At 36.9% G+C, this 25,913-nt stretch overlaps 1 protein-coding gene across 5 annotated transcripts in view; it reads right to left on the bottom strand.

Annotated features, from left to right (window-relative positions):
* Positions 1-6,385: 6,385 nt before the first annotated feature.
* The window catches only part of SGCE (sarcoglycan epsilon), a 71,453-nt gene continuing 51,925 nt past the window's right edge, over positions 6,386-25,913 (bottom strand). For 2 of the 5 annotated variants that reach the window (XM_070369832.1, XM_005909697.3), the window contains 6 exons: positions 24,884-25,046; positions 22,323-22,534; positions 21,366-21,392; positions 20,454-20,642; positions 9,791-9,834; positions 6,386-6,903 (listed from right to left, as the gene is read on the bottom strand). In XM_070369832.1, the coding sequence (XP_070225933.1) occupies positions 6,887-6,903; positions 9,791-9,834; positions 20,454-20,642; positions 21,366-21,392; positions 22,323-22,534; positions 24,884-25,046 (652 nt within the window). In that variant the 3' untranslated portion in view covers positions 6,386-6,886. Of the gene's footprint in view, positions 6,904-9,790; positions 9,835-20,449; positions 20,643-21,365; positions 21,393-22,322; positions 22,535-24,883; positions 25,047-25,913 lie in introns of those variants that run through there. The other 3 variants (XM_070369833.1, XM_070369834.1, XM_070369835.1) reach the window with 2 other exon arrangements.

Genomic DNA, 25,913 nt, shown 5'->3' with positions numbered 1-25,913 from the left:
TGTTATACAGTAAGAAGAAAAAACAAGATGGCCAGAACACTGTGTAAAAAATGTTCGTCTTTAATGGTAATCAAACAAATATTAATTAGCAAACAAACTTACAGGTTGCTGGGGGGAAGGATGGGTGGAAGGAATTGTTAGATAACTTGGAATCAACATGTACACACTACCATATTTAAAATGGATAACCAACAGGACCTAATAGCACAGGAACTCTGTTCAATGTTAGGTGGCAGCCTGGGTGGGAGGGGAGTTTGGGGGAGAATGGATACATGCATATGTATGGCTTAGTCCCTTTGCTGTCCACCTGAAAATATCACAATGCTGATAATCTGCTATACTCCAATACAAAATTAAAAAGAATTTTTTAAGAAGATTGCTCTGTAAATCTACCTTCATTTTAAATGGTTGTAGGAAAGTGCCACAATTTATTCAATCTCTCATTTGTGGTATTAAAAATACTTGCAAAATTTTGCTGCAATAAACAATCTTATGTGTAAAAATTATATATATTAATTAGAACCAATAGTAGCAATGAATATTATCATTATTGTCATCTTTGCCAACCAGCCTTTGCATGGATTAGGGTGTAAATTGACATTATAATCTTTTTGTTTTCTTATTGGAGTATAGCTTGGTATTGGGCTGTGTTTCCCTGGTGGCTCAGCAGCAAAGAATCTGCCTGCCAATGCAGGAAACACAGGTTTGATCCCTGGGTCAGAAAGATCTCCTGGAGAAGGAAATGGCAACCCATTCCAGTATTCTTGCCCGAGAAATCCCAAGGACAGAGGAGCCTGGTGAGCTACAACTCATGGAGTTGAAGAGAGTGGGACACAACTTAGCAACTAAATAAGAAACACAGTTTGGTCTTACCTTCTTGAAAGCATTTTGACAATTAATACATTAAATGTGGGGAAATAAAAAGTTACAGTGAAGTCCTAACTCCCAGCACCTCAGAAGTGAATTTATTTGGAAATAAGGTTGTTGCAGATGTAATAGTTAAGAAGTCACACTGAAATAGAGTCAGCCCTTAATCCGATTTGGTGTCCTTATGAGAAGAATAGAAAAGACACAGACTCAGAAGGAGAGAATGCCATGTGACGATAGAGGGTGAAGGGATGCAGTGCAAGGAAGGAATGCCAAGATGGCCAGCAAACCACCAGAAACTAGAAAGAAGCAGGAAAGGATTCTCCCCTAAGGTTGTGGAAGGAGCATGGCCCTGCTGGCATGTGGATTTCAGCTGCTAGCCTGCGGAACTGTGAGACAGAAAATTCTGTTGTCTTAAGCCACCCAGATTTTGATACTATATTAGAGCAGCTTCAGGAAACTAATATAGTACTTAATCATTACATTATAGGGAGATATTTTGAGACTATGTAAACATCCTATTTTACTGCGGAGATAGAGAAGATGTGTGTGTGTACATATATACATCTTCATATTTTCTAGCTGTGTTCATTGGGAGGACTCAGAAGCAATGACACCCTAGAATAGCTAGTATCCAGATCTTGGTTTCTACCTAATTATCTATGATTCTTGTGTTAAACAGTTACCTCTGTGGTGGTTCCAAAATGATGATTTGCTAATGCCATCATTATCTTCTACATTAGCTGATATTCTACTGTAATGAGGCATTTATTCATTCATGCATGCACGCATTCACTCATTTTTTATCACTGTAGATTCAGGGACTCTGATCTATAGTTTATAATATATTACTATACTAATTTTGTTACCCAAATGGTCCTATATACGGGCAGTGTGAGCCCCTTCCAGCTGGCTCCTGAATTCTCTTGGGTAAACCTCCATTATTCTTTGGACACTTAAAAATTTTCTGGCATAAGAAGGTGTTCTGGGTCCATTTTCATGCTATTTCATCTGATACAAATGCTAACCATGACTGGCATGTGATCATCTTTCCAATTTTATCTTAAATGTTTTCCCTTAAAATAGACCTATTTTCATCATTTAATCTAAGCACCTCCCTTCTTCATTCCCTATTGCAACACTGCTTTAACCTTCATAGCCTTTACTTATTAACATTAGATTAATTCCGTCAACAAATATTTATTTAACACCAACTAGCGCCAGTGTACTAGACTTTGTTTATTGTCTTTCGTAACATTATGTCCATCTTATTTACCAAGCGTAAGTCCATGCCCAGAACATAACAGATCCTAAATAAATACTCACTGAATGAATGAATGAAATGACCTGATACTAAATCCAATAAGAAATTTTGAGATGATTTGAGGGGGAAAAAAGGAACAGGAAAATATATTATTGTTAGACAAATTTATCTCAATCTTGCCTTACTGTTTTAGTACTTAATTTGCTTTAGACACATACATGGACCCCCAAATTTAGGCAATAAAAATAAACTTGTCATACAAAAGTCATTAAATATATTATTTATAAAATTACTGACTTAAGTCCACAGTACATTACTGAAAACTCTTGAGAAGAGGTATATTTTAATATTAAGATTCTTTAAGTGCAATTAATATAAGGTATGTTCCTTATATTATGTAACATAGTCAATAGGGTAAGGGCAATACCCTATAATAAATGTTAAACTTCCTATAGCAAAGACTCATACCAAGTAGGATTGAGAAGGATAAGCATTCCTTTTTGTTCAGGTCAAGTTCTATCATTAAATGGATTTTCTATGAAGCTATTTAAAAAATTGATACCTTTGGATTTGGAAATAGCAGATAAGGACTGTGAACTTAAAATCACGTATTTTTCTATAATAATTCAATGCAGTATTTCTCCAAAATGTGTTTTTTTAGCTTGATTTTTATACCTAGGCAGTTTCTTTCTTGTCTCTAATCCCACTGAACTAAAAACGCTATTTGACAAATTAGGTCACCGGGATGGCAGAATTACTTCCCTGCGTATGTCCTTCATTTTCACACGTAGCTGTTAATCCATGAGCACTGGTCACATGCTGTGTCCAGTCCACATCTGTGGGACAGCGCTTGTGTTCACCACACCAGCTTTTCTTCCTGAGTAAACAGGAAGACTGTATTTCCCAGCGTCCATGACAATTATGTCTGGGTAATAAGATATTACCAGCCAGTAGAGTACAGATAAGAGGGATAGAAGCCATTTCGAAGCCCATCTCTTACAAACAATCCACGAGACCTTTCGGCTTTAATTTCCTATTCCATAGAAGTCCTGGATATCACGTGTTCCAAATCATACATGCACAGAGCAAGGCTGACATAGGGGTGGTGGGCTCTCATGTGACTGAACAGTAAACTTTCACAGTGTTAAGACACAGATTTCGGGATATGTTTGTCACATCAACACAATTCACAATGTAATCTTTTCCCTACATGAAAATCAATCCTATGTGAAAATCGAGGCATGAGACCTCAAAGATAGAGCAAAAACTGATCAGGCAATTCTCCCTTACATATGACTCTCATGTATACCACAAGTTAATTGGCATGTCATGCAAGACTGTGGACTGAAATGTCAGCTAATAAGTACTAGTGATAATAATTGCCTTTAAACCCTGACTGTCAACAATCCTTGATCAAGACATTTTGCTAAAAGCTCATTCAGCTTTCTGAGTTTCTCACCTCCAGTGTCCATAGCATCTGTGAGCTGCTCTACCCCAGGTTTTTCTCCAGAGCACCAGCATCTCACCCAGCCAGAGCCCACCAGTGCAGGGGAGTTAATGCCCCGCCGAGCAACTCATCTACAAGATGGTGAATCGGTGAATGAAATGTCTAAACCTCTGTCACATGGTGGGAAAATTCCGAGGTTCATGCTACACAGTTCACTAGAGGATCCCAGTAGGACTGAGTTATGCTTTCCAGAATAGCCAGAGTCAATGACATACCCTTCATTGTCTTCCTAACCTCCTCAACCCTTTCTGCTTCTATACTCTGGCTTCCTGGGATTACCTCCCAAAATGAATGGCCTGTTCTGGGGAGAACCAAGCTAATTCACTACTTCTGTGCTGAATTTATCTATAAATTCAATCAGTTTCATTCCCAATTGGTTTATTAAAAAGGAATTATGTATTGTTTGAAAAGGATGCAAAAACAGACATTAGTCAAAACAGACAACAAACTAGTTATTGAGGGAACAGATTTCTGACCCAATAAAATCCACTTTTAAGGCTGGCACTTTTCTGTTTGGGCTTCTTTGATGTAAAATCCACACCAAAAATCATGTATTCCAGTACGTAGAGATTTATAGTCTATATTTTAAATGGGAGCCCTAATCATTTCTTATGTCCATGGCATTGTTTTGAATTATAGTTTGTGTACCTATATAAGGTGCTTATTTTTTTATCACTTTTTTCCTTCAGTGAGCCATTTTTGAACCATTGATCCACATTTGTGGGTCATTACAAAGACCTACATTACATTTGTGGGTCTTTACATTGGGAATGTAAAGAAGTATCATAATGATCAGTTGGAGCCTCTGGAAAGTAGATGCTAAAATGGAATTGCAAGTTCAAATGTTTATTAGGACCAAAGCTGTGACAGTTAAGAGGGGATGGAAGCAGAAATAGGCAAGGAAAATCTTCAACCTCAGGGAAAATCTTCAACCCAATGATGGGAATCTGACATCTCTGAAAGGAAAGGGGGTGGAGAGGAAGCAGGATTGGGAAGGAGGTCATCTGACCACAACATACATTTGACAGTCACAGGCAATCCAATAGAAAGCTTCAAAATAAAGATTTCCCACTCCAGTATTCTTGTCTGGAGAATCCCATGGACAGAGGAGCCTGGCAGGCAACAGTCCATGGGGTCGCAAAGAGTCAGATATGACTGAGCACACACACACACACACACACACACACACACACACCAGGCCCTAGGACTCAGACCGTGCTCAGTCATGGCTAGAGGGCAACTGCCCAGGAAGGCTCTGCCTTTGTTCAAAGGCCAAAAGCGGATCCTGAAGGTGCTAACAACTGGAAGCTCTCAGCTAACCACTCTCCTCGCAGCTGAATGGCAAATTCTTTCCTGAAAGAAGATCCAAGCAGCACGCCACCATCGCTGCGACGATATTAACAAATATAAACATCAATATGAAAACTACGTGATAAATTACCTATGATGAACTGCAGCCTATTAATGGAACATAAAGTGAGATGATCTAACCACGGAAATCCTTGTTGCCCATGTACAATCTTTTAAAACATGAGATTTGTTAATAACGTGGTAAGGTTTCAATAAAACATAAATAACATTTTAATTTTGTGAAATGTGAATAAGATACCATCCCTGCCTTTTTCTGTCCATTAGATTGTGGCGAACACTCAACCTTATGTACTCTACCCTTTTGCTAGCCATTGGAGGGAAAACTGTAACACAAACTGTAGCTGACTCATGAGTGCTCAGGGCTTCCTAGGTGGTGCTAGTGGTAAAGAATCCACCTGCCAATGAAGGGGACACAGGAGATGCAGGTTCAATCCCTGGGTAGGGAAAATCCCCTAGAGAAGGGAATGGCAACCCACTCCAGCATTCTTGCCTGGAAATCCCATGGACAGAGTAGCCTGGCAGGCTATAGTCTATATAGAGTTGTTAAGAGTCAGACGTGATTCGTGACTAAACCACCAACACCACATTCTCTGTTAAGTCCCAGGAAGGTGTGCCTGGGAGGAGAAGTTTCAATGTCAAGGACATGATAGAGTATGCCCCCCTAAGTGGAAGACAAGTCGTGGCACACAACACTGATGGGGAATCTTTTTGGATTCTCGAATCAGATTTACATAGCATTTGTGTACCTCTGAGCAATTAATTAATAGGTAATACAGAAATCTGCCCAGAGCAGATTAAGAGGAGATTTTCCAGATGGTCTAGACCACAAGGTTTCCCAGACAGCCTCTGAGCTTGTCTGATGGACGCACTGATCTGATAGTGTCCACGATGCAGGAAGCAGGCCAATATGTTATCAAGACACTCTGCTAAGCCTTGAAAGTAGTGTTACCACAGGAGATCCTGGGGTTTTGGAGCTACTTCATGTCATCATCAGCAGGCAACTGTTCTCTTTTTGAGCAACAACTCCTGGCATGCTTCTAAAACCAAATATGTGATTACAGAGTCAGGGTAAATATGCAGTCTGGGCGGCCCTTCATGAACTGTAGATCTGAACTGTCAGATCCAAAGAACCACGTTTACCCTACAACACTCCAAGAAGCAGTATATGAAAGAATAAGCTTTACGGGCCACAATGCTATTTAAGTAAATGTGTTACTTACTTGGAACACAAAAGCATACATTCATATATTACAGGAAGTGCTTAATAAAAATCTCATTAAATAAAGAATAAATAGGTGAACCTGTTCCTAGCAATAAAAGATTCCTACTTATACAGGAGGCTATCAAATAGTTTCTGAAGTAAATTTTGCCACACATCAGGCTTCATTAATAATATTTATTTTAAAGATCACTTTTTATCGTAACAAATATAAAGTCATCAATGTTTTACAAATTGTCAAAAATGCCTTAAGTACAAAAAAAATTAGTAAAATGAATGTTATATTGTATATTATTTGGTATATACTTAATACTGTCAACATGCATACCATATGTCAGAAAAGCTCATGCATTATTGGAAGAGAGAAAAAAATAAAAGTGCTATATTAAGACTTCCCAGGTGGCTTAAGTGGTAAAGAATCCACTTGCAATGCAGGAGATATGGGTTCAATTCCTGGGTCAGGAAGATTTCCTGGAGGAGGGTATGGCAACCCACTCCAGTATTCTTGCCTGGAAAACCCCATGGACAGAGGAACCTGGTGGGCTACATTCCATGGGGTCCCAAAGAGTTGGACACAATTGAGTGACTGAGCACTCACACACGCAAAAGTGCTATATTATCTGATTACAAATTCATCGCTTCGGTTAGTTTTCTTTCTTCAGGAATACCATTTACCTGCAATATGTAAGAATGAATATGAGTGTGAGTTAGACATGGACAACTTTTAGACTTTGAGCAAAACAAATTATAGCAAGGTGTAATTTTCTATCTTCTTAACATAATTATGTTGCATTATTTCTTTGCATTTGGTTTTCAACAACAACAAGAAAAAAAAGAGGAAAGTCTAAATCAGTCCTCTCCTTCCTGGAGAAGGAAAAGACTACCCACTCCAGTATTCTGTCCTAGACAATTCCATGGACTGTATAGTCCACGGGGTTGCAAAGAGGCGGACATGACTGAACGACTTTCACTCTTGGGTCAAAGTTATAATGTTTTATATTTCTCAAAAGGTATGGTCTGAAAATTCCTCCCACAATAAACAAAAAGAATGGGTTCTGACTGTGGGATGTATGACTGCATTGTTTAATCACAGCTCTTTAGAAAAAATCATGTGGGTAGAAAGGACAGAGAAAATGAGAGAATCTGAAGGGATGTCAGAACTGATGGCTTCGGCTGGTCTAAATGGTATTACTACTTACTGTCAGCTCTTAACTGCTCTATTATCTGAGCCAGTGCGTAAGTGCAGGATTACAACCCCAGCAGTTAGTTCATTTCTTAAAGTTCTGATGATCTTTTAAGAGAAAACAACTAACTAAAGAAAACAAACTTCAAAATATACTCTCCATTGGCAAATTCCATAGAGGAAGCTCAAATAAAATATCTTGATATCCAAGAGACAAACACTGTGCTTAAATTACCTTCATAAAGAAAACTGTGATACCAACATAATGCTTTGAGGTACTTGCAAAAAGCAAATTATGTAAACCCTGCACAAATGTTGTTGCCTCCTCGTGATACTAAGATAACCAGGATGGAGGGACAGCAAAGTTGTGCCCATGGAAATTTTGACACATCCATAGCACTGAATCTACACATGTGCACACAGAATGGAATAAAATTGATAAACAAACTTTATTTTTTCATTCAAATGAATAGAAAGGGAGTAAGGAGTGTAACGTGCCCATTTAGCTCTTCTCTCCAGGAGTCACAAGTCTATTTGGTGTTACATTTATCAGAGGAAGAAACACAACAATCTATCACAATTATAAAAGATGCTAGGGTGGTTTCTCTCCCTTTAGCATTTAGGTACTTTGGGGACTCACTGAAAACGAGAACAAGTCGAAAATAACCAAGAAGAGATGGTGCAATAATATACCCCAAATAACAGAAAAATAGAAGAAAACAAGAAGGTAATAGGCTATAGTGTTAACTAAAAAGGAGATGAAAGCTTTCCTGACTCAAGCAAAATGCTTGTTTCCCAAAACCTGTTTTAGAAAAATAACTTAGAAAATTAGGCTGAACAACCTAAAATCCCCCTAGGGAAATTCATTGGCTCTTATAACACTTGCTCAGGCATAAATTGTCTTTTAATTTGGAAATGGTGCCTATTACTAAAATGTAGCAAGCTAACAAGTCTACTTGCTAAGAATTTATGCAACTATTAAATAAATCTCTCTAACATCATATACTTAGGTTTCTTTATTTCCCCCAATGGGAGGGGAGAGAAGTAAAATCTAGATTTTGTATATATTCAAAAGAACTATTTACTATTTTTCTAGATATTATCTTCCTTCATTCCTTGTCTGAAATAATTAAGAAACAGAGGAAAGACATCTTAGGAGAGATTGAAGCCTATGAGGAAGAAGTTCTAGCATTTTCACTGTAGAAATACCCTTTTAAAATTTTATCTCTTGAAAAAAAGTCATGAAATTAGTGGTAGTAAGGACTCATTTATTTCTTTGCTCTTTAGGCACATTTATAGCAGTTTGTTCCTTCATCAATCACCTGAACACTCACACAATAGAATCACTGCATCAATATATTGAACAGTCTTGTTGAAACATGTTAACATTTAATTAAAACATAGCAATCAAAACTGGGGAAAATTCGTATAAACGTTATCTCATACTTAAAATCTGATGAACAACTTCATTATACTTGCCTCAAATCTTTGAAAAGTTGTCAAACGAAAATCTCCTTAAATTCCCCGAAAGCATTAATAGAGAAGATAATTTTTTGAATGAAAATATGCACAGATTTTCTATATGTGCCTAAAGTTTTAACGAGACTTACTTAATAGCTTCCCCACCACAATACCACTATTCATACTCAGAATTCCACATCCAACTTACAGTTTTAAAACTTCTCTTGCTTTTCCAAAAGAGCTACAAAGGCATTACTGGTTGCTTGGCAATTAGAACTAGGAATCAACCACTAATTAGAAGACAATCATGAATAAGTTATCTACTTGGTACAGAGATGAATGAAATAATTGGCTGTGGAATATTTTTAGGGACACTTGAAAGAAATAAACTTAAAGAAAGCAAGTCTTAGGGAAACAGGGAGAATTGTCCGCCATCTTGTTATTGGTCATGTTATAACAGCTTTTTAAAGCTGCATTAAAACCAGGCCAACCATTTCTCCTTTATCCCCCTGAAGCCTCACTGATTAGCCACAATGGTTTTCTTTTGTAAGAGTCAGTTTCAAGCTGCTCACTTACTGAGACAAATCCTGGAAGCATCCAAGCTAAGAATCTTTCATACCAAGGGGAAGAATAGGGAGCTTTGCTGAAGGAAGGGGATTTTATTCAGCCTTCCTTAATTAGACAGGACCTCCATGGATGCTTTTGCTTTAAGATCATTTACGCTGTGTTTATCACTCTGATGCCAATCTATGCAATAATCTAAGCTATTATCCTGAGGTTCTAACTCTGATTAAAGAATGACACAACTGTTTTGCCTTACTTGGTAGAGCTAAAGCTTCATAAATTATCTACTACTAAACAATCTTTTAATCTATTAGCTTCATTCATAAACATCAACTTACTATTTTTAGTACTCACCTGTAGTCTGCTGTTGGGGAATCTGAGTCTGATGTGGCAAGTTCCTAGAAATGATTAACATTTTTTAGTAAAACTGTTTTTATTCACACACATGTAAACAGAGAGCAGGCACATTAGAATGAAAAACTTCATAGCTAGAAAGGACCCCAGAAATCATCTAATCCAGCACAAACATGGTCCCCCAACCCTCACAAGTTTATGGATGAGGAAACCGAGGTCTGAGAAAGATGAATAATAACAATATTTGATAAGATTCAGGGAGTTTCTGCTACCTGTTAAACTTTATCTCATGAGAACACAAGGAGGTAGGTATCAATATTATTTTTCCCAATTTACAGATGAGGAAGTAGGCCGAGGTTCAAGGCTACATAGCTAGGAAGTGGTAGATAAAGATGTGAACACAGGGACTCCTGGCTGTGTGCCTATAACCTGTACACTTTCAGATCCAGGTCTAGATCACATGTACACACTCACAGAACAACATGTATCACCATCTTCAGTCACTGTGCCAAGTCCGTGCTCCTCCCTCCAACTTCCAGGAAATGACACTGGCTATCCACCAGCTGGACAAGTCAAAAGTACAGAAATCCTCACTGACTCTCCCCCCTCATTCAGTCCCCACATCCAATCACTTGGGAACCCTTCATGAGTCTCCTCAGTCTCCTGTGAATCTGTTCACATCTCCCCATCTCTACTGCTGCCTTGGTGGAAGCCATCACCATTTCTCATTTGGGTTTTTGCAACTGGTCTGAATTGTTTCCTCATTCCCGTTCTTGTTTCCTCATCACTTACTGTGCACGTTGCAGCCAGACGATCCTCCAAGGCACAAATCTGACTATGTCATTCAAATGAACACATTTCATTATTTCCTTATACCTACCTGTGAATTAAGTTTCAAGTTTCTTAGTGTGGTGCAGAAGTCCAACCCAACATACCTAGCTCCTATATGGAGCCCTCCCTGCACTGCTTGAAACGGAACCACCACCACCATGGCCTCTGTGACCTCTTGCCGCCAACTAGCCCTCATTTATCCTTGCAAACTCAACCCAAAATTTGTTAGAGTGGCCTCTTGTTACTCCCATAATTTAAAGTATCCCACAAGGAATGTTAATTAAAATATTTAACTTATTACTTTTAATTTAGAAAGTAACATCTCAAGTACCACCTCTTCTATGCCTCTGTCCTCTCCAGGCATTCCTTCCCCAATTAGGTTACCATTCAGCATGCTTTCATATACATGTTCTCACTGTACTTCTCCTCACTTAATATTTAATTGCCCCAAAGTGCCTTAACAATAAGAATGTTCCTATTTTGTATAGTACCCCTAGCAGTAAGCATACAACGTTTGAATGAACACATACAAAAATGAAGATACTTAAAAAGATTAATGTAACGTGCATGTTCACTGACACACATTCACCCACTCATTTTCATATTTTGATATGAAAACTAGTTTACAAAAATGTACAGTTTAGATTCCGTGTAGAAGAAATTCTAGGAGTCAATAGGGCTTAGATTTTAAGCCAGGGATTTTCAAGGTTTTTTTGTTTCTCTTCAGGAATGGAATTCCTTTTAATTGAAATCTTAAGCAGAACTCTTGATGTACAAAAGAGATAAATGTGAGGTTGCCTGGGTTGAAACAAGGGAGCCAGGAATGCCGTCTCCTTTGTTTCCTTTGCCTCTCATGCTGGCCCCTAAGGCATTTTAAAGAAACCTCCGAGAAACAGAGTTTGAAAACCACTGATCTGAATCATTTCAGCCAGGCAAATATTATGCTCCAAATACAAGGGCCTAAACTGGAAAACAGGACATGCTAGTTAAACATTGTTTAAACTCTTAAACTAATCCATAGGAATGTTAATGACCTCAAATGATTTTTTTTTAAAAATTTCTATTCTATTTAAAAGATATGGTTAAGGAAATAAAATCAAATTTAATTCAGTTTGAAAAAGTTACTTTATAATTCATCTCAATAATCACATTCTTTTTTTTTTTTTGCTATTACCTATCAGCCCTATTTATCCTTGTGAGGTCTCAAGGAGTATTTTTCTTTGTTTATTCTTTCAGTACTTCACAAAATGTATTTGTAAATGCTTTTGATCACAAAAGTAAAAAGATGAATTTACAAATCATGGAAAGGACATTAAGTTATAGATTTAAAGATGGAAGAACAAACATCTTTACTACCAAAGTCAAAAATGTAATTTCATTGGCATTTGGGGAGGGGATATTTGCCCCTTCAAGAGGAAACAAGAGTTTTGTTTTAACATCTTAGGTACAACTAACTTTGGGTCTATTCTACATTGGAAACAAATACAATATACCTTACACACACACACACACACACACACACACATCCTCATTTCCTATCATCTCTAGCTCTATTTAGCCTATTGATGGATTAAATCAATACATTTTGACAAAACAGAGACACCAAATAGGACAAAGAAAATCTCAAAAACCCTAGATAAAGATAACCAAACTCAGAAATCAAGCTGTGAATGACGTGGCTGCCGCCCACTCCCACCCCACACACTGGTCAGCCCTCTTACCCTTCTGTGGAACACAGTTTTCAAATCATAGATCTGAGTCGATCTATACCCTGTAATTTCTTCTCTAGCCATCATTTTTCCCCCTCTTCTGCTACAACTTTCTAAATAGCTATGGGGTTGGTTAGGTTTGAAGAGAACTGATTAGTTGAGAAAGTGCCACACACAAATAAGCAAAAAATTGAGAAAAGTATGAGCAACTGTGTGTGCTACATTGGTTTAGAGATTTAAAAGTATCTGCAGCGTGTGTCCCAGTTGGTTAATGATGTACATATGCTCCTTGCAACTTCAACGGAAACTGACATGAGTTGCATATGTATAGGCACAGTGTGTACAAAAGGTGCTCAACAAAAAATTTGTGGAGATTCAACCTCCTCTGTCTCCAAGGTGTATACACACACCTGATTTTGTGGTTGTCCAAACTTGTGGCTACGTGTGAGCCTGTGAGTGTTAATATACCTATGATGGGCATATTTGAAGTACGTATTTCATTTAAAGGCGGAAGGGATACCTCATAAGAGCGCTGCTTAAGGCATACTGAAAAAATGCCCCACTACTGACTTTGCTATAGCTGAGCAGAGAATGCAGTAAGAAAATGGAAACGTTTTCATCTTTGGTGAAAGCAGGTTGCTAAAGGCAATTAGACAGGAGAGTGGGGTCTGACTTCAAATAAAAGTCCTATAATCCTTCAAAGAAAGGACCTTTATAAAGTCATAAGACTATTTAGAATAATTAAGTTATTAAAGGACTAACAGAAAGATTATTATGGGTAAACTGAACTATGTAGAGAAAAGATTTACAAAAACTGTAATTCTCTGAATTATCAGCATTAATTATTTTCTATTTTACTACCATTAATTACAGGTATTTAAATAGAAAATTATGTAAATTAGCTATTGCACAAACTCTATCCTTTAAGATAGCAAAGGTAATAACTTGCAAATTAACAAATAAGTGATTTAGGGGGAGTACACAATCATTTATTATTTGTATAACCATTTTAAAGTAATTTGATGTTCTTGGATACCCCGTAGAGTTATTCTATGAGTAAGGTTGAGGATTATCAACTCATTATATTCCCACTTGCTTGAAGACCCAGAGCAAAGAAAGGTTAAGTGATTTCTATAAAAGCCACAGAATCTGTGCCAGAGTTGAAAACAAATGACCTTAGTTTAGTTACGGGGAACACAAAACACTTCTCTTGTGAATTAGTATGGATTCATTTAACAATACGAAATAGTAACATCTTTGGGGCATTTCTCAATTATCAACAAAAACTGGTATTACCAAACCTTAAATTTTCTACAAATTCTTTTCTACAGAAATGCTGATTTGGGTCCTATGACTACTTTTACTAAGGAATCAAGTCATTATTTGGCTCAAAGAAGGAAGGAAGGACACAAAGAAATTGGAAACATCACCACAATTTTAAATTTCAAGATCTAATTTTAGTTAAAATCGATGTAGAATATACATGCAATACAAAGAAGAAAGGTGATATTTGTTTATTTTAGGTTTTTCCCTCCTACTTTTATAAAGCCAAAAGCAAGTCTACCACAAGTTTAAAATGGAGTCAAAATCACTAGAATCAAAACCCATCAGAGAGATATACTTATTGCTTTTAGTGTATCCTTGCTGAATTTTTTAAAAAGTCAATGGCTCTGACATATCCTTGGCTGCTTGACACTTCTTGTCAACAAGAAATTATTATCTTCATCTCCAGAAAGTCTCTTCAACTGATAATAACTTTTATTGAAACCTAATTTTTTATTTATGGAATTTTACCATGAAGTTGGTTCTCACTAGTACCCAAGGGAAGACAAATGGAAAAATACTTTAGGTAAAAGCAAAATGATTAGTTACTAAATATCTATAATTAGAAGACTTAATTCTACTTTTATACTGTTAATTTGTAAAAGATTAAACACAACCTACTTCCTGTTTTGAGGGAGACCCAATCACCCCAGATTAGGTGTTACATTTAGCATAATGAATAAGGAAAATTTTGGTATAGCCAAGTAAAATCTTCCTGGAAAATGTCTGGATTACCTTCCCTTATCATTCCTTACATAAACTCTTCATTGAAGATGCCTCCCATGAAGGAAAAATCAACTGATATTGATGTTGGTATAAGAAAAAGATAAAGAGGAGGCAGATCTACCCCAAAAAGACTGCATGATACATTATAAATTTAAGAATAAATCATTTTTTAGAAAATTGAATATTGGGGAGCCTTTGGTCAATGCTGTCCATAAAACTGCAAAGTGAGTACAATTTCCTGGGTGGTTTTTATCCTTTCAAGGTTTACCATTTCTCCATCCCATTAAGACATCATTTTCTAGTCATCACTCACCTCTCACTTCTCCACACCATCCCCTTCTGCAATTTAAGGGAGTGTGAAAGCAGAGAGGTTGATGGGCATAATAAACTCACGAAGCCCAACAGTCTAGACTGCCACATGTTCTTTCGCACAGACCCCTCAAGGGGAATTAGGAGAAACTGTTCCCCTCCCACCACCCTCAGCAGAAATGCCAGAAAACCTGAATCCTAAAATGGAAGCACTTCAAATATTTAAAAGCTGGGATTCCCAATTTTATTTTTCCTGCTCCACCATAATACACCCTAGAAGCAGGGCCCTGGGATCTGTATTGTTAAAGCCTCACAGGGGAGTGTGGCCTCAAACTTGGTTTGGGAATAACCAGGCTAGATTATCTCTCAATAGTCCTTTTAAGACCTAAAATTCTATGCCTTGGAATCTGACTTTCTTAATTTAAATTACTGTGTGTTAGTCGCTCAGTCATGTCTGACTCTTTGTGATCCCCATGGACTGTAGCCTGCCAGGCTTTTCTGTCCATGGGATTTCCCAGGCAAGAATACTGAAGTGGGTTGCCATTCCCTTCTCCAGAGGATCTTCCTGACCTAGGGATTGAAACCGGATCTCCTGCATTTCAGGCAGATTCTTTATCATCTGAGTCACCAGGGAAGCTCATAATTTAAATGAATATAAAAGCTTACCTATGGGGCCTGGCATGCTGCGATTCATGGGGTCGCAAAGAGTCGGACACGACTGAGCGACTGATCTGATCTGATGAGATACATCGTGTGTGCTAAGTCACGTCAGTCGTGTCTGACTCTTAGCAACCCTATGGACTGTATGTAGTCTGCCAGGCTCCTCTGTCCGTGGAATATCTCCAGGCGAGAATACTGGAGTGGGTTGCCATGCCCTCCTCCCGGGGATCTTCCTGACCCAGGGATCGAACCTGAGTCTCTTATGTCTCCTGCGTAGGCAGGCAGGTTCCTCACACATCAGTTAAAACTATATTATATTTTTGATATTATGTCTTTGGTAAGAAACATAACATCTAATCACAAAAATGATTCTTTGGGCAAAGAGAATTTACTCTTATTTTTAAGTTTTTTTTTTTTTTTATGTGCACAATTTTTAAAGTCTTTATTGAATTTGCCACAACATTGCTTCTGTTTCATGCTTTGGTTTTCTGGCCAAGAGGCATGTGGGATCTTAGCTTCCCAACCAGGGATCAAACTTGCACCCCTTGCACTGGAAGGGGGAGTCTTAACCACGGACCACCAGCAAAGTCCCTAAAGCAAACTGACTTTTAAGAATTACTTGAGAGTGTGCTTTCTAGCAATAAATTGTAATAAGTCAGGAAACTGCTTTTAGTGGAAAAAATTCTTCCTATTAACAGTCACATATTCACTGAGCTACAAAGACAAGCTGTTAAACACAGATGTAAGAAGTCTGACTATACTTCAGGGTGGGGGACATTTTACAGAAGACCTGACCAGTGCTCCTCAAGACTGTCAAGGTCATGAGAAACAAGGAAAGTCTAAGACACTGCCTAGAGCAGAAGAGACTAAAGAGATATGCCGATTATTCTGTCCTAGACAGAATCTTGGAGAAGAAAAAGCTCATTGAGGGAAAAACTAGTGAAATCTGGGCTGGGGTCGAGGGGAACAGTCTGAAGTCTGGTTAATAGTAAAGCAGAAATGTTGGTTTCTTGGGCTTCCCAGTTGGTGCTGGTGGTAAAGAATCTGAGTGCCGATGCAGGATACATAGGAGATGCAGGTTGAATCCCAGGGTCAGGAAGAAGCCCTGGAGGAGGGCATGACAATCCACTCCAGTATTCCTGCCTGGAGAATTCTATGGACAGAGGAGCCTGTGGGCTACAAAGAGGTGGACGTGACTGAAGTGACATAGCACGCGTGCGATGTTGGTTTCTTAGTTGTGACACATGTATTATGGGACAGTAAGACGTTAACAACGGGAGAACTGTGGTGGGGGCACCTCTGAGAACTCTGTATTATCTCTGCAACTTTTCTGTACCTTTTAAATCAGTCCAGAATTAAAATTTATTAACCAATAAAGACATTGGGGCTTCCTAGGTGATGCAAGTGGTAAAAAAAAGTCTGCCTGCCAATGCAGGAGACACAAGAGATGTGGGTTTGATCCCTGGGTCGGGAAGATCCCCTGGAGAAGAAAACGGCAAACCACTTCAGTATTTTTTGCCTGGAAGATTCCATGAACAGAGGAGTATGGTGAGCCACAGCCCATGGGATGGCAAAAGAGTCAGACACAGCTAAGCACACACACGAACAATAAAGACATTAGCAAACATCAAATAAATATGCTTTATATTTCTATACATGTAATAATTTTAAGCTCATCTGTGCTGTCTGTCTAATCTGAAAAGGAGAAGGAACAGAAAATAACTTCCTTTCTAGCAAGTCCCGTGTCTCTGGACCTCCTCCAGTTACCCTTTCTACTATCTGTTCAATCACATTGCCTGTAGCCTGAATCAGAAATCCTAGAGGTCAATGATCACAGCATCTATCGCTGACTTGCTATCAAGACTGGTAAATAATCTAATCCTGGTTTTGACCTGATTTAAAGTCTCTTATCCATACCTCAATTTTATTATCTGCCAATGATTAAACATTTTTTACTATCTAATTTAAGGGGCCAGTCTGGAGTCATATGAAGCCTTCTACCAAAAAGAAGGTTGTGTAATTGATAAGTGACAGTGGCAGCATCCCCATTACACAGCTTTCTCTAGACTGCAGTGCTACAAGCCTTGCTATACATCAGACTGACTTCTTTAAAAGACCCAAACAGGCTTCTATGCAGCTCTGAAGAAAAGCTTTGAATGTTCTTAAGCCTTGCTTAGAAGTCAACATAAACGTGCAACCCTATCTTATGCCTAAATATTTCTGATGTCAAATCTGAAGAATAAATACAAAATGATGTAGCTATCCACATTATGAACAATAAATTCAGTACAGTCAGTATGCCTATGTGAAGATGAAACTCATGCCCTTTTAGAAAAAGTTTAATAAATACCAGGCAGCTCTATCCAAGAATATACCTGGTTATCAAGTTCTGTAATGCCTCATCAAATATAATATCTCATTTTAACACTGAGAATTCAGTTTGATCCAAATGACCAAAATATTTATGTATGTGTGTACCTGAGCTGAAACAAACCTTCAAAAACAGGTTAGGAGCAAAAACTGAATTCGCATAAAGGACAATTGTGATGAACCCGATACAATAAATTCCCTATTTTCTGGCATGGTTGGAAAATGAGGTTAATCACATATTCTGGCTTATAGAGAGTTACCATAGAGACCATGCACATATTATCCATTTCCAAGAATAAAAGAAAGATAATATACACTCAACACCGAAACTACATCGAATGTAATTTAATTTTCCTCTGATGAGTCAGACGCACTTGATGATCTTGCAGTGGCTCAGAATAATCATTGTGAACATCATCAATTATCTATGTACCCTATTTATATAGAAGTGCTAGTTAATGGACTTTTTCCATTAGCAGAAATATGAATAATATAAAGGTTTTCTGGACTTAACAATACATGTATGGTCAAATTGTTGCAAGTTCAATAAAATAATCTATTGCATTTGCAAATAGGGAGATCTGATCAACATAATGACAGTCTTGATGGGGTTATGGAAGGACCAGGAAGATGCATTTATTTATAAACTAGACAGGAAATTTTATTTTATTGGGTATTAGTAGCAACACTGTCAAATCCTAGTCACAGAGAATCAAAATAAAGCTTAAGGAGTTATCCTTATTCTCAACATATATAGTTAGAAAGCACATCTAAAAAATGACCCAGCCTTTTATCCTCCCTTAAAGTTTTACTGACTTATTGTAAAGTCACATTCAATTTCCCCTATTAATTGTAATGAATATTCTTCTCTTCTAAAATTTGACAGCATTGTTATTTTGTCAGTAGAAGATTCCCAAACTTCGTTCTTTACCTCTTCTGATCCTTTCCCATGGATTCACAGGGCATATCAACACACTAAAGGCTCTGAGAACTCCCCCAGTTTAAACCAAAAAACAAAAAGTCCTGTTTATCAAATTTATGTGACTGCTTCTTTTTTGAAGATATATATCAACCTTTGAAGAACAGGTATTGACATTTACTAGCATTCTTAGGGAAAGAATGTGAGAAATGGAAACTTGAAAGAATTCTTCAATTCTTTTCAGTTTGAAAATGAACAATAAAGCTGTTCATAATTTCTCCTGTCATCTAAGAAAGACAGGAGAGATTGCAAAATTGTGAACTATTACAATATTCTTGGATACTGTAATATTCAACATTCTTGAATTTCCTAATTTTTCTCAACGGCTTCTAATAATCCTAAGAAAGAGGTTTCACAGTGACCCCACTAACCATTTGAGGACATAAAAATCCATCAGTTCCGTTCAGTACAACTCGATTTTGTGAAACTTTAATATTTATATCAGTGATAGAATATTGTTTCCAAAACTCAAACTTTTAAACATATGCCATTTTCCCTACTTCTAATAGATTGAATCAGTTACTCACAGACACACACATACACACACGTACACACAAATACATACCTTGGCCTATTCAATAATAAGAGCATACTGCTAGAGGACTTCAGGAAAATATTCATAATACTTTTAAGAGTTTCATGCTCTACTGACTGAGCTAGCTAGGCATGCTTTCATAATACTTTTAGATTGGCAAAATCTTTTGATAAATTTATAGTTTGTCTATACTCCTCATATTAATCACTATTTAATCTTCAAATTACCACATGTCATTTACATGGCTGTAAAACAAGCATTTGCAAAGTAAAAATGTACCCAATATGCTGTTCAAATAAATCTCTAACCAGTAAGAGGTTACTTTTATATCCTATCCTAATATCTATGTGTGAGTATCTCTGTATGTATGTATGTCTGTGTGTTTGGGGGTGAGAGGGATAGATATATTCATTCTATTTACAAAAGTCAACTGAAAAAGAGAAGACTCTCAAAAGTAAACTGTGACTTCCTTAGGGAAACTGAATTTAACCCATTTTAACATATGTTTAAAAAAGTAAGAGTCGTGTTCTTCGAAGTAAATGACACTTTCACCTACAATTTCTTTACACTAAAACAGAGTTTCTAGATATATCATGGGTTCTCAGGAACAAATGGGCAATCTCCTCAACTAATTTCCTCTACACCTACCCCTTACAAAGGTGTCCTCCAAGCTTTCTGACCACAGTCCTTCTAGCACAACAGAGAAGGTCTGTACTAAAGTGTCTTTACAGCCAAAATTGGAACTATTCATTTTGATATATAAGAAAATCATTTTTAAAAAAACCCCAAACCTTAAAAACCCTGAGGCAAAAATTTAGATTAAATAGCTCTCTGGTAAGAACATTAAACAACAGGTTAACAGAACCAAATAATTCTAATAATAGCTTTAAAAAATAATCAATTTGCTATGCTTTAGGATATGCCTCTCTTTTCACAGTTAACTCATCTTTGAGCAAGCATATGTGAGTTCATTCATTGTGCTAACATTAAGGTGAATGTCATCTTGTTTAGACTAGTGAAGGAAAAAAAAAAATTTCCTCAAAGTAATTTTATGTATGTGCCGTGGGGTTAGGATCTACACTATCAGTGTTCTTTGGGTACTTTTCTCCTCCAGTTATAAACAAACAAACAAATGCAACCATAATGAAGAGCTCTGGTCTTGAAAGACATTAAGCAGATACATTCATGCATTAATAGTGACGATTCCAAGTGGACACTTACTGCTGCGTTTGCATCAACGGCATATTGGTGCTCTCATAATTGTCTGTGTGTAGAGGGGGTATGATTTCTCCAGTCACAGGGTGAAATACAGGAAGTGTGGACAGGGGCCATGCTATCTCTCTGTTCTTGGACATGTCACGAAGCTCTTTGGTAGATTTCTGAATAGCACTATGATGGACCAGTTGGATGCTAGGTCAAAAAGAAATAAAACAACACAGATTTAAAATCATATATTAGCTCCACAGATTATCAGTTTGAAAAAGTTACAAAGTCTTTTTTTTTTTAAATAAGAAAACGTTATTGCACTTTGGGCATTCTACAAGTTATTTCAGAAAAAGATAAGTTTCACATACTTTTAACAACAAAACTGAAAATTAGAAACTAACTTTTAAATAAATGTTATTTCTCGTTAAACTAAGCTATAAAGCACTGTGTTAATATTACAGCCCTAGGTAGCAAACTACTATTCTATTTAATCTCTATGATTAATATAAAACTACCATAGCTTTTATACTGTTGCTTCTGATGGGGCATTTATACATACTCACATAAGTTTCATTTTATGGTAGGTTATTACTGTAGATTCAGGAATACGTGTATGAAAGGTCTTTTCATCTGTTCTCTGGTTTATAGAAATGCAGATTGGGAAATCACATAATATAAATGGCAAGTTAATATTCTGAACCTGAAATATTTTAGGTTTAATTTTTACCTATATAATCTTAGTTTTCACATCTTTTTTATTCTCTACCCCTCCTAAATTTCTCTATTTAGAAAGCAGCTTTCACATGTATGAAATAAACTATGAAAGATGATGAATGAAAAAAAAGCATGACACATGTATGGCGCGTGATGAGCAACTGAGACATGAGAAAGAAATGACAAGAAAATAACAGGAAAGAAGACACTTACTCTGGTGTTTGCATGTTTCTCTTTTCCCTAGAAACAAAACAAAATTTATGAATTAAATAATAGCATTGAAATTTGGAACATTAAGACTATATGCGCACAGATCTCGCATGAGGTGGAAATGCTGACATTGTTTCTATTAAATGCAACCAGGCAGCATTTGCCAGCAGGTTTATGACATTACTTGGATGAATACACACACAGAAATGGAATACTGATGAGAAACACAGGAAAAAATGGGAAAAAATGGAGATTAAGCATCGAGCTCTTGGAAATAAATTCTATGACATAATGAAATCAGGCTACACGAAAAAATGGAAGACTTTGTTACTTGCTGCTTTATTACTATTTTATCATTTGCTTTGTCACCCTGACTTCCAGATAATCTCAGGAGGTTATTTTAATTGACACGGATGTCCTGAAAGCACTAACTATTCATGAAGTGAAGACTCATTGCTCAAATTATCATTTTATTTTCATTAATTTACTCCTAGGTTTATATATATCTACATAGGTACTTTTAAACATTTAGGTTGTACTGCCCTGCTTGACATCCAGAAAAATTGCAAGAAGAAATCTTAACCATCATTTCTGATCAAACTGAGACTGAGACAATTTATTTAAAGTGCAATTACCATGTCAATAGGTTCCACAGTCTCTGCTTACACAGGACGGCTTATATAACCAAAATAGCTAGCCTCAATTATCCTTGGGACTGTTTTGGCGGTATGAGTTTACATTTAGCCTTAATCATTTTTGAATATAATAATTACAACCTCTAGTTTACTAGACTCAAAACTATTTTAATTCATTTGAAAGGAATAAAGTACTGTAGTTTGACTTGAACAAAATTTCATTTACAAGGTGTTTTATGAGCTAAATGAAACTTGGGTTTTAATGGAATCTTATATATTATCTTAGCAGTTCTATACTTTTTTATTAGTGTTTTAAAGTACTCACACTCCTTCCCGTCGGCAGCACATGATATAAGCGAGTATTAGAAAAAGGACCAGTGCTACCGCCGAGGGCACAGCCAGGGTAACTAGGAAATCCGTGTAATAGTCTCTGCTTTTCAAAGAGTCAGAAGGGGGTTTGTACTCTCCACCATCGGGCAAAATCCCTTCTCCACGAATCACTTCCTGATAGGTGGACACTTGCTTTGTTTTATCAACCTGATACAAAAGAAGATAATTACACATGAAATTAATAGTTGCAAATATTATGACAGCTTAAGATCTAGACATACCAAGACAGACTAATTTCTAAAAAGCAACCTTTCCTGATTACTTTATCACCTTGAACTTGCAATTATTTATGGAAACTAGGAAGAAGTAATAAATGAAAGTTAACAAGTTAAAAGTTTATATTGGCCTTTCTAGGTCCTTCCTACAACATATATACATACATATATATGTACACAAAAAATGTGTACATGTGTATGATTGTTCTTTTTCACTTTACTTCCCCCAAAGCAAAAGTCCTCCACATGACTATGCATACTTCTTGTTTCTTAGTGACAAATCTCTAGTGCAGATGTCAACAAACCGTCAACTGACTGATAACCAGTATGCAGGTATGGTTTCTAAGGTTAGTGAAAGGGAGTCAAAAAAGAGAGGGAGAGAGATACTTTCTAAATGCTTATAACTTTGATCCTCTGCCATCCAGCAGACAGGAGTCATTTTTAGGAAAAATAAACTATTTTCCTTAAAAATAATTTAAGGAACATTCAATGCTATTGCTTCAGTAAATTCTATCCCAGGCACAAAAAATGTATAACACTTGTACTATATTAATTTACCTCCACACTAACTGAATTGCTTTCACTAAGCTGCATTTAATTATGCTAAGGGTTTTATTGAAGGACACAATAAAACAGCCATGTGAAATTTGTTACATTTACATTTCCCTGCCTTAAAAAATATTGGGGAGAATTATCTGCAGCATTTTTCAGTATCCTAGCCCTTAAACACCACTTGAAGAATTTTGCTACTGATATGGTGCTAGGATATCTTTTGCCAAGGAATTGATGCTCTGCCTCCTTTAAGAATGAGAACTAAATAACAAATTAACTTCCTCATTTTACCAGGGACATTAGGAAGCTTATTGTCAAACTTGACCTTAGGCTTTATGTTTTGGTAAAGTGCAGGTCCTGATTTTCCAGTTCTTTTATATTTGCTCTATTATGCTTATTTATCTGACTCTTATTTAAGCGTCTTGAAATCTTCTGTGGTAAGATGTAACCAATACATACATACATGCAAAAGAAAAAAACAAAAATTCCCAACCTTTCTTTTTATGCAGTCTCACCACAGAAAATGCAGTCTTCAAAGCATGTCATTTTTAAACCTTTAGAAATTAGATAATTTTCCTAACCATGAATAGTGTACAGCTCAAGCACAGGTAAAATGGCATCTCTAGGGCTCTCTGTCTGCTGCTTTGGTGAGAGGGATCTATTTAAGTTACGACTGCAGCCACTCCATCTTTTGTGCGCTTTTATGATTAGCACATGGCCAAAACATTGAGCTTTGCAAATTCAACATTCATTGAGTGGAACACGTAAACCACACAGCATCTGAATACTTTCACTGAGTTTGAGAAAACAGAGAAAGAGCATTATCTTCCTAAGGCACATGTGACGTGGAAAGAGGATGCTGGGGCACAGGGCGACGGGTGTGAAGTGCTTCAGTGTGAGCAGGGTGTTCCCCGTCCCGGATCTGGGACAGGCACCTGCAGCTGGTTTGCTAAGACATCACGTGACACTTGTGTTTGTGTGTCAATAACTTTGTTCAAATGTCAACTTTAAACTTAGACCTAACTCACCACCAATCATTAAGAGTGGACTGAAGTTAAATCTAAAGGTCACTAAAGGAGTAAACCAACATTCCTAGCTTCCAGAAAGGAGGATCAAAAATATAATAGAAATTATATGTATAATATCATATGTATCTGACATACATATGAAATCTTACTCACATGTTCCTAAGTCTTTGAGCATGCTAATTAAAAAGTGATTTGGAAAAATAATATTTAAGGGGTTCTGGGTAAGATTCTAACTTTCCTCTTCTTTTCCCTTATTCCTTGATCTTTCCCGACAATGAGTTTCCAGGACACAGAATCATAGCACACTTTTGCTTTAGTTTCAGATTTATCATTGCACTCCAGTCTCGCCTTCCAAAGTGGGACAAGGCAGCATATTTGAGGCTTCCTGCCCATGTTACACAGACTCCAAAACTTGACTTAGTAGCCACCTGGATGTCCGGGGGATCATTCAGACCACCTGCCAAGCTAATCCGGCCCCAACAACTAATCAAGAGTAGACTGAGTACAAAAGTGGAGGCACACTATCTTAAATGGAGGCACTGTCAACGGTCTCACCAAATCCCTAAAAGTCAAGGGAAGTCAACTGCAGTTAACAAAGTAAACCCAGGATTTGTTCCTAAAAGCAGTTCAGGTTTTAGTCAAATGCTATCTTCGGCCACATCACTTCTAGCTACAGTTGCAAAAACAAAATAAAAACTCACCAATGAAATTTTGCACCAGTCAATGTAAAATTGAGTACGGAATTTTTTGTCACATGTTATTACAGGCTCCATTTCTTGACTGCATCTCAATTGATTCTGAGGATTTTCAACTTCTCGTAAACAAGAAGAAAATGGGACGTCGGCACCAACCATGACATAAACGCTGCAAAAATGTGAAATTCTCAGGTTATCCTTTAAGAAAATTGGAAACACTGAAATAAATCTACCCTGAAAGCAGGATTTATCCTTTTGAATTGAGGGATTATCTAGAATCATCCCTAAGGTAGAGGCCTGGGCTTTTAAAGCAGTGATTCATGTAGGGGCTTCTTTCCATTCTTTCCTTTATTCAACCAATATTTACTGAGTGTTTTGGTGTACAGACACTCTCTTGACTTTGTTACTTCCTAAAAATTTTTTCACCCTGTATCATATTTTGATTAGATTTGATAGACTCCATTCAAAATATTCTTAAATTGTTTAAATAATATTATCACTAAGATAATTATCAGTAATAATTCTTCATCTAATTTCATTTTAATAAGATTGTGATATTACATCCTGAGGTGTGGAACTGCAGGCAGATCTATTCTTTCTAATAGTTCTATCTTTTAGGCTTTTCTACGGCACAGAGTCCCTACTGGTAGGTGCCTCAATACAAGGTCTCTAAATCTTTATCTAAGAAGCTGACGTAAGAGAAAAACTCCTGTTTAGTAAACACAAATTAGGCAAACAAAATTTATTTTCTTGATATGTATCTTGGCAACTAGGGGAACTCAATTTAATTGACCAATAAGAGTTTCACAATAAAAGAGAAGACAGATAATAGTGTTTAAGTCATCTTGGAGCAGCTTGAGCAGCTAGGAATTTCAAAGGTCTTTTCAAAAGAAAAGGGAAAACCAGAAGATTACTCTAAATAAATATTAGTTATTTTCTTAATGACAGTGCCATTATTACTTATAAAATGGAATAAACCCATCAAAATTCCTGCCATCTTTTTTACAGAAATTGACAAACTGATCCTAAAATTCAT

Source organism: Bos mutus, chromosome 4 (assembly GCF_027580195.1).
Source record: "Bos mutus isolate GX-2022 chromosome 4, NWIPB_WYAK_1.1, whole genome shotgun sequence".
Lineage (NCBI taxonomy): Eukaryota > Metazoa > Chordata > Mammalia > Artiodactyla > Bovidae > Bos > Bos mutus.
This window is presented reverse-complemented; position numbering and strand designations above follow the sequence as displayed.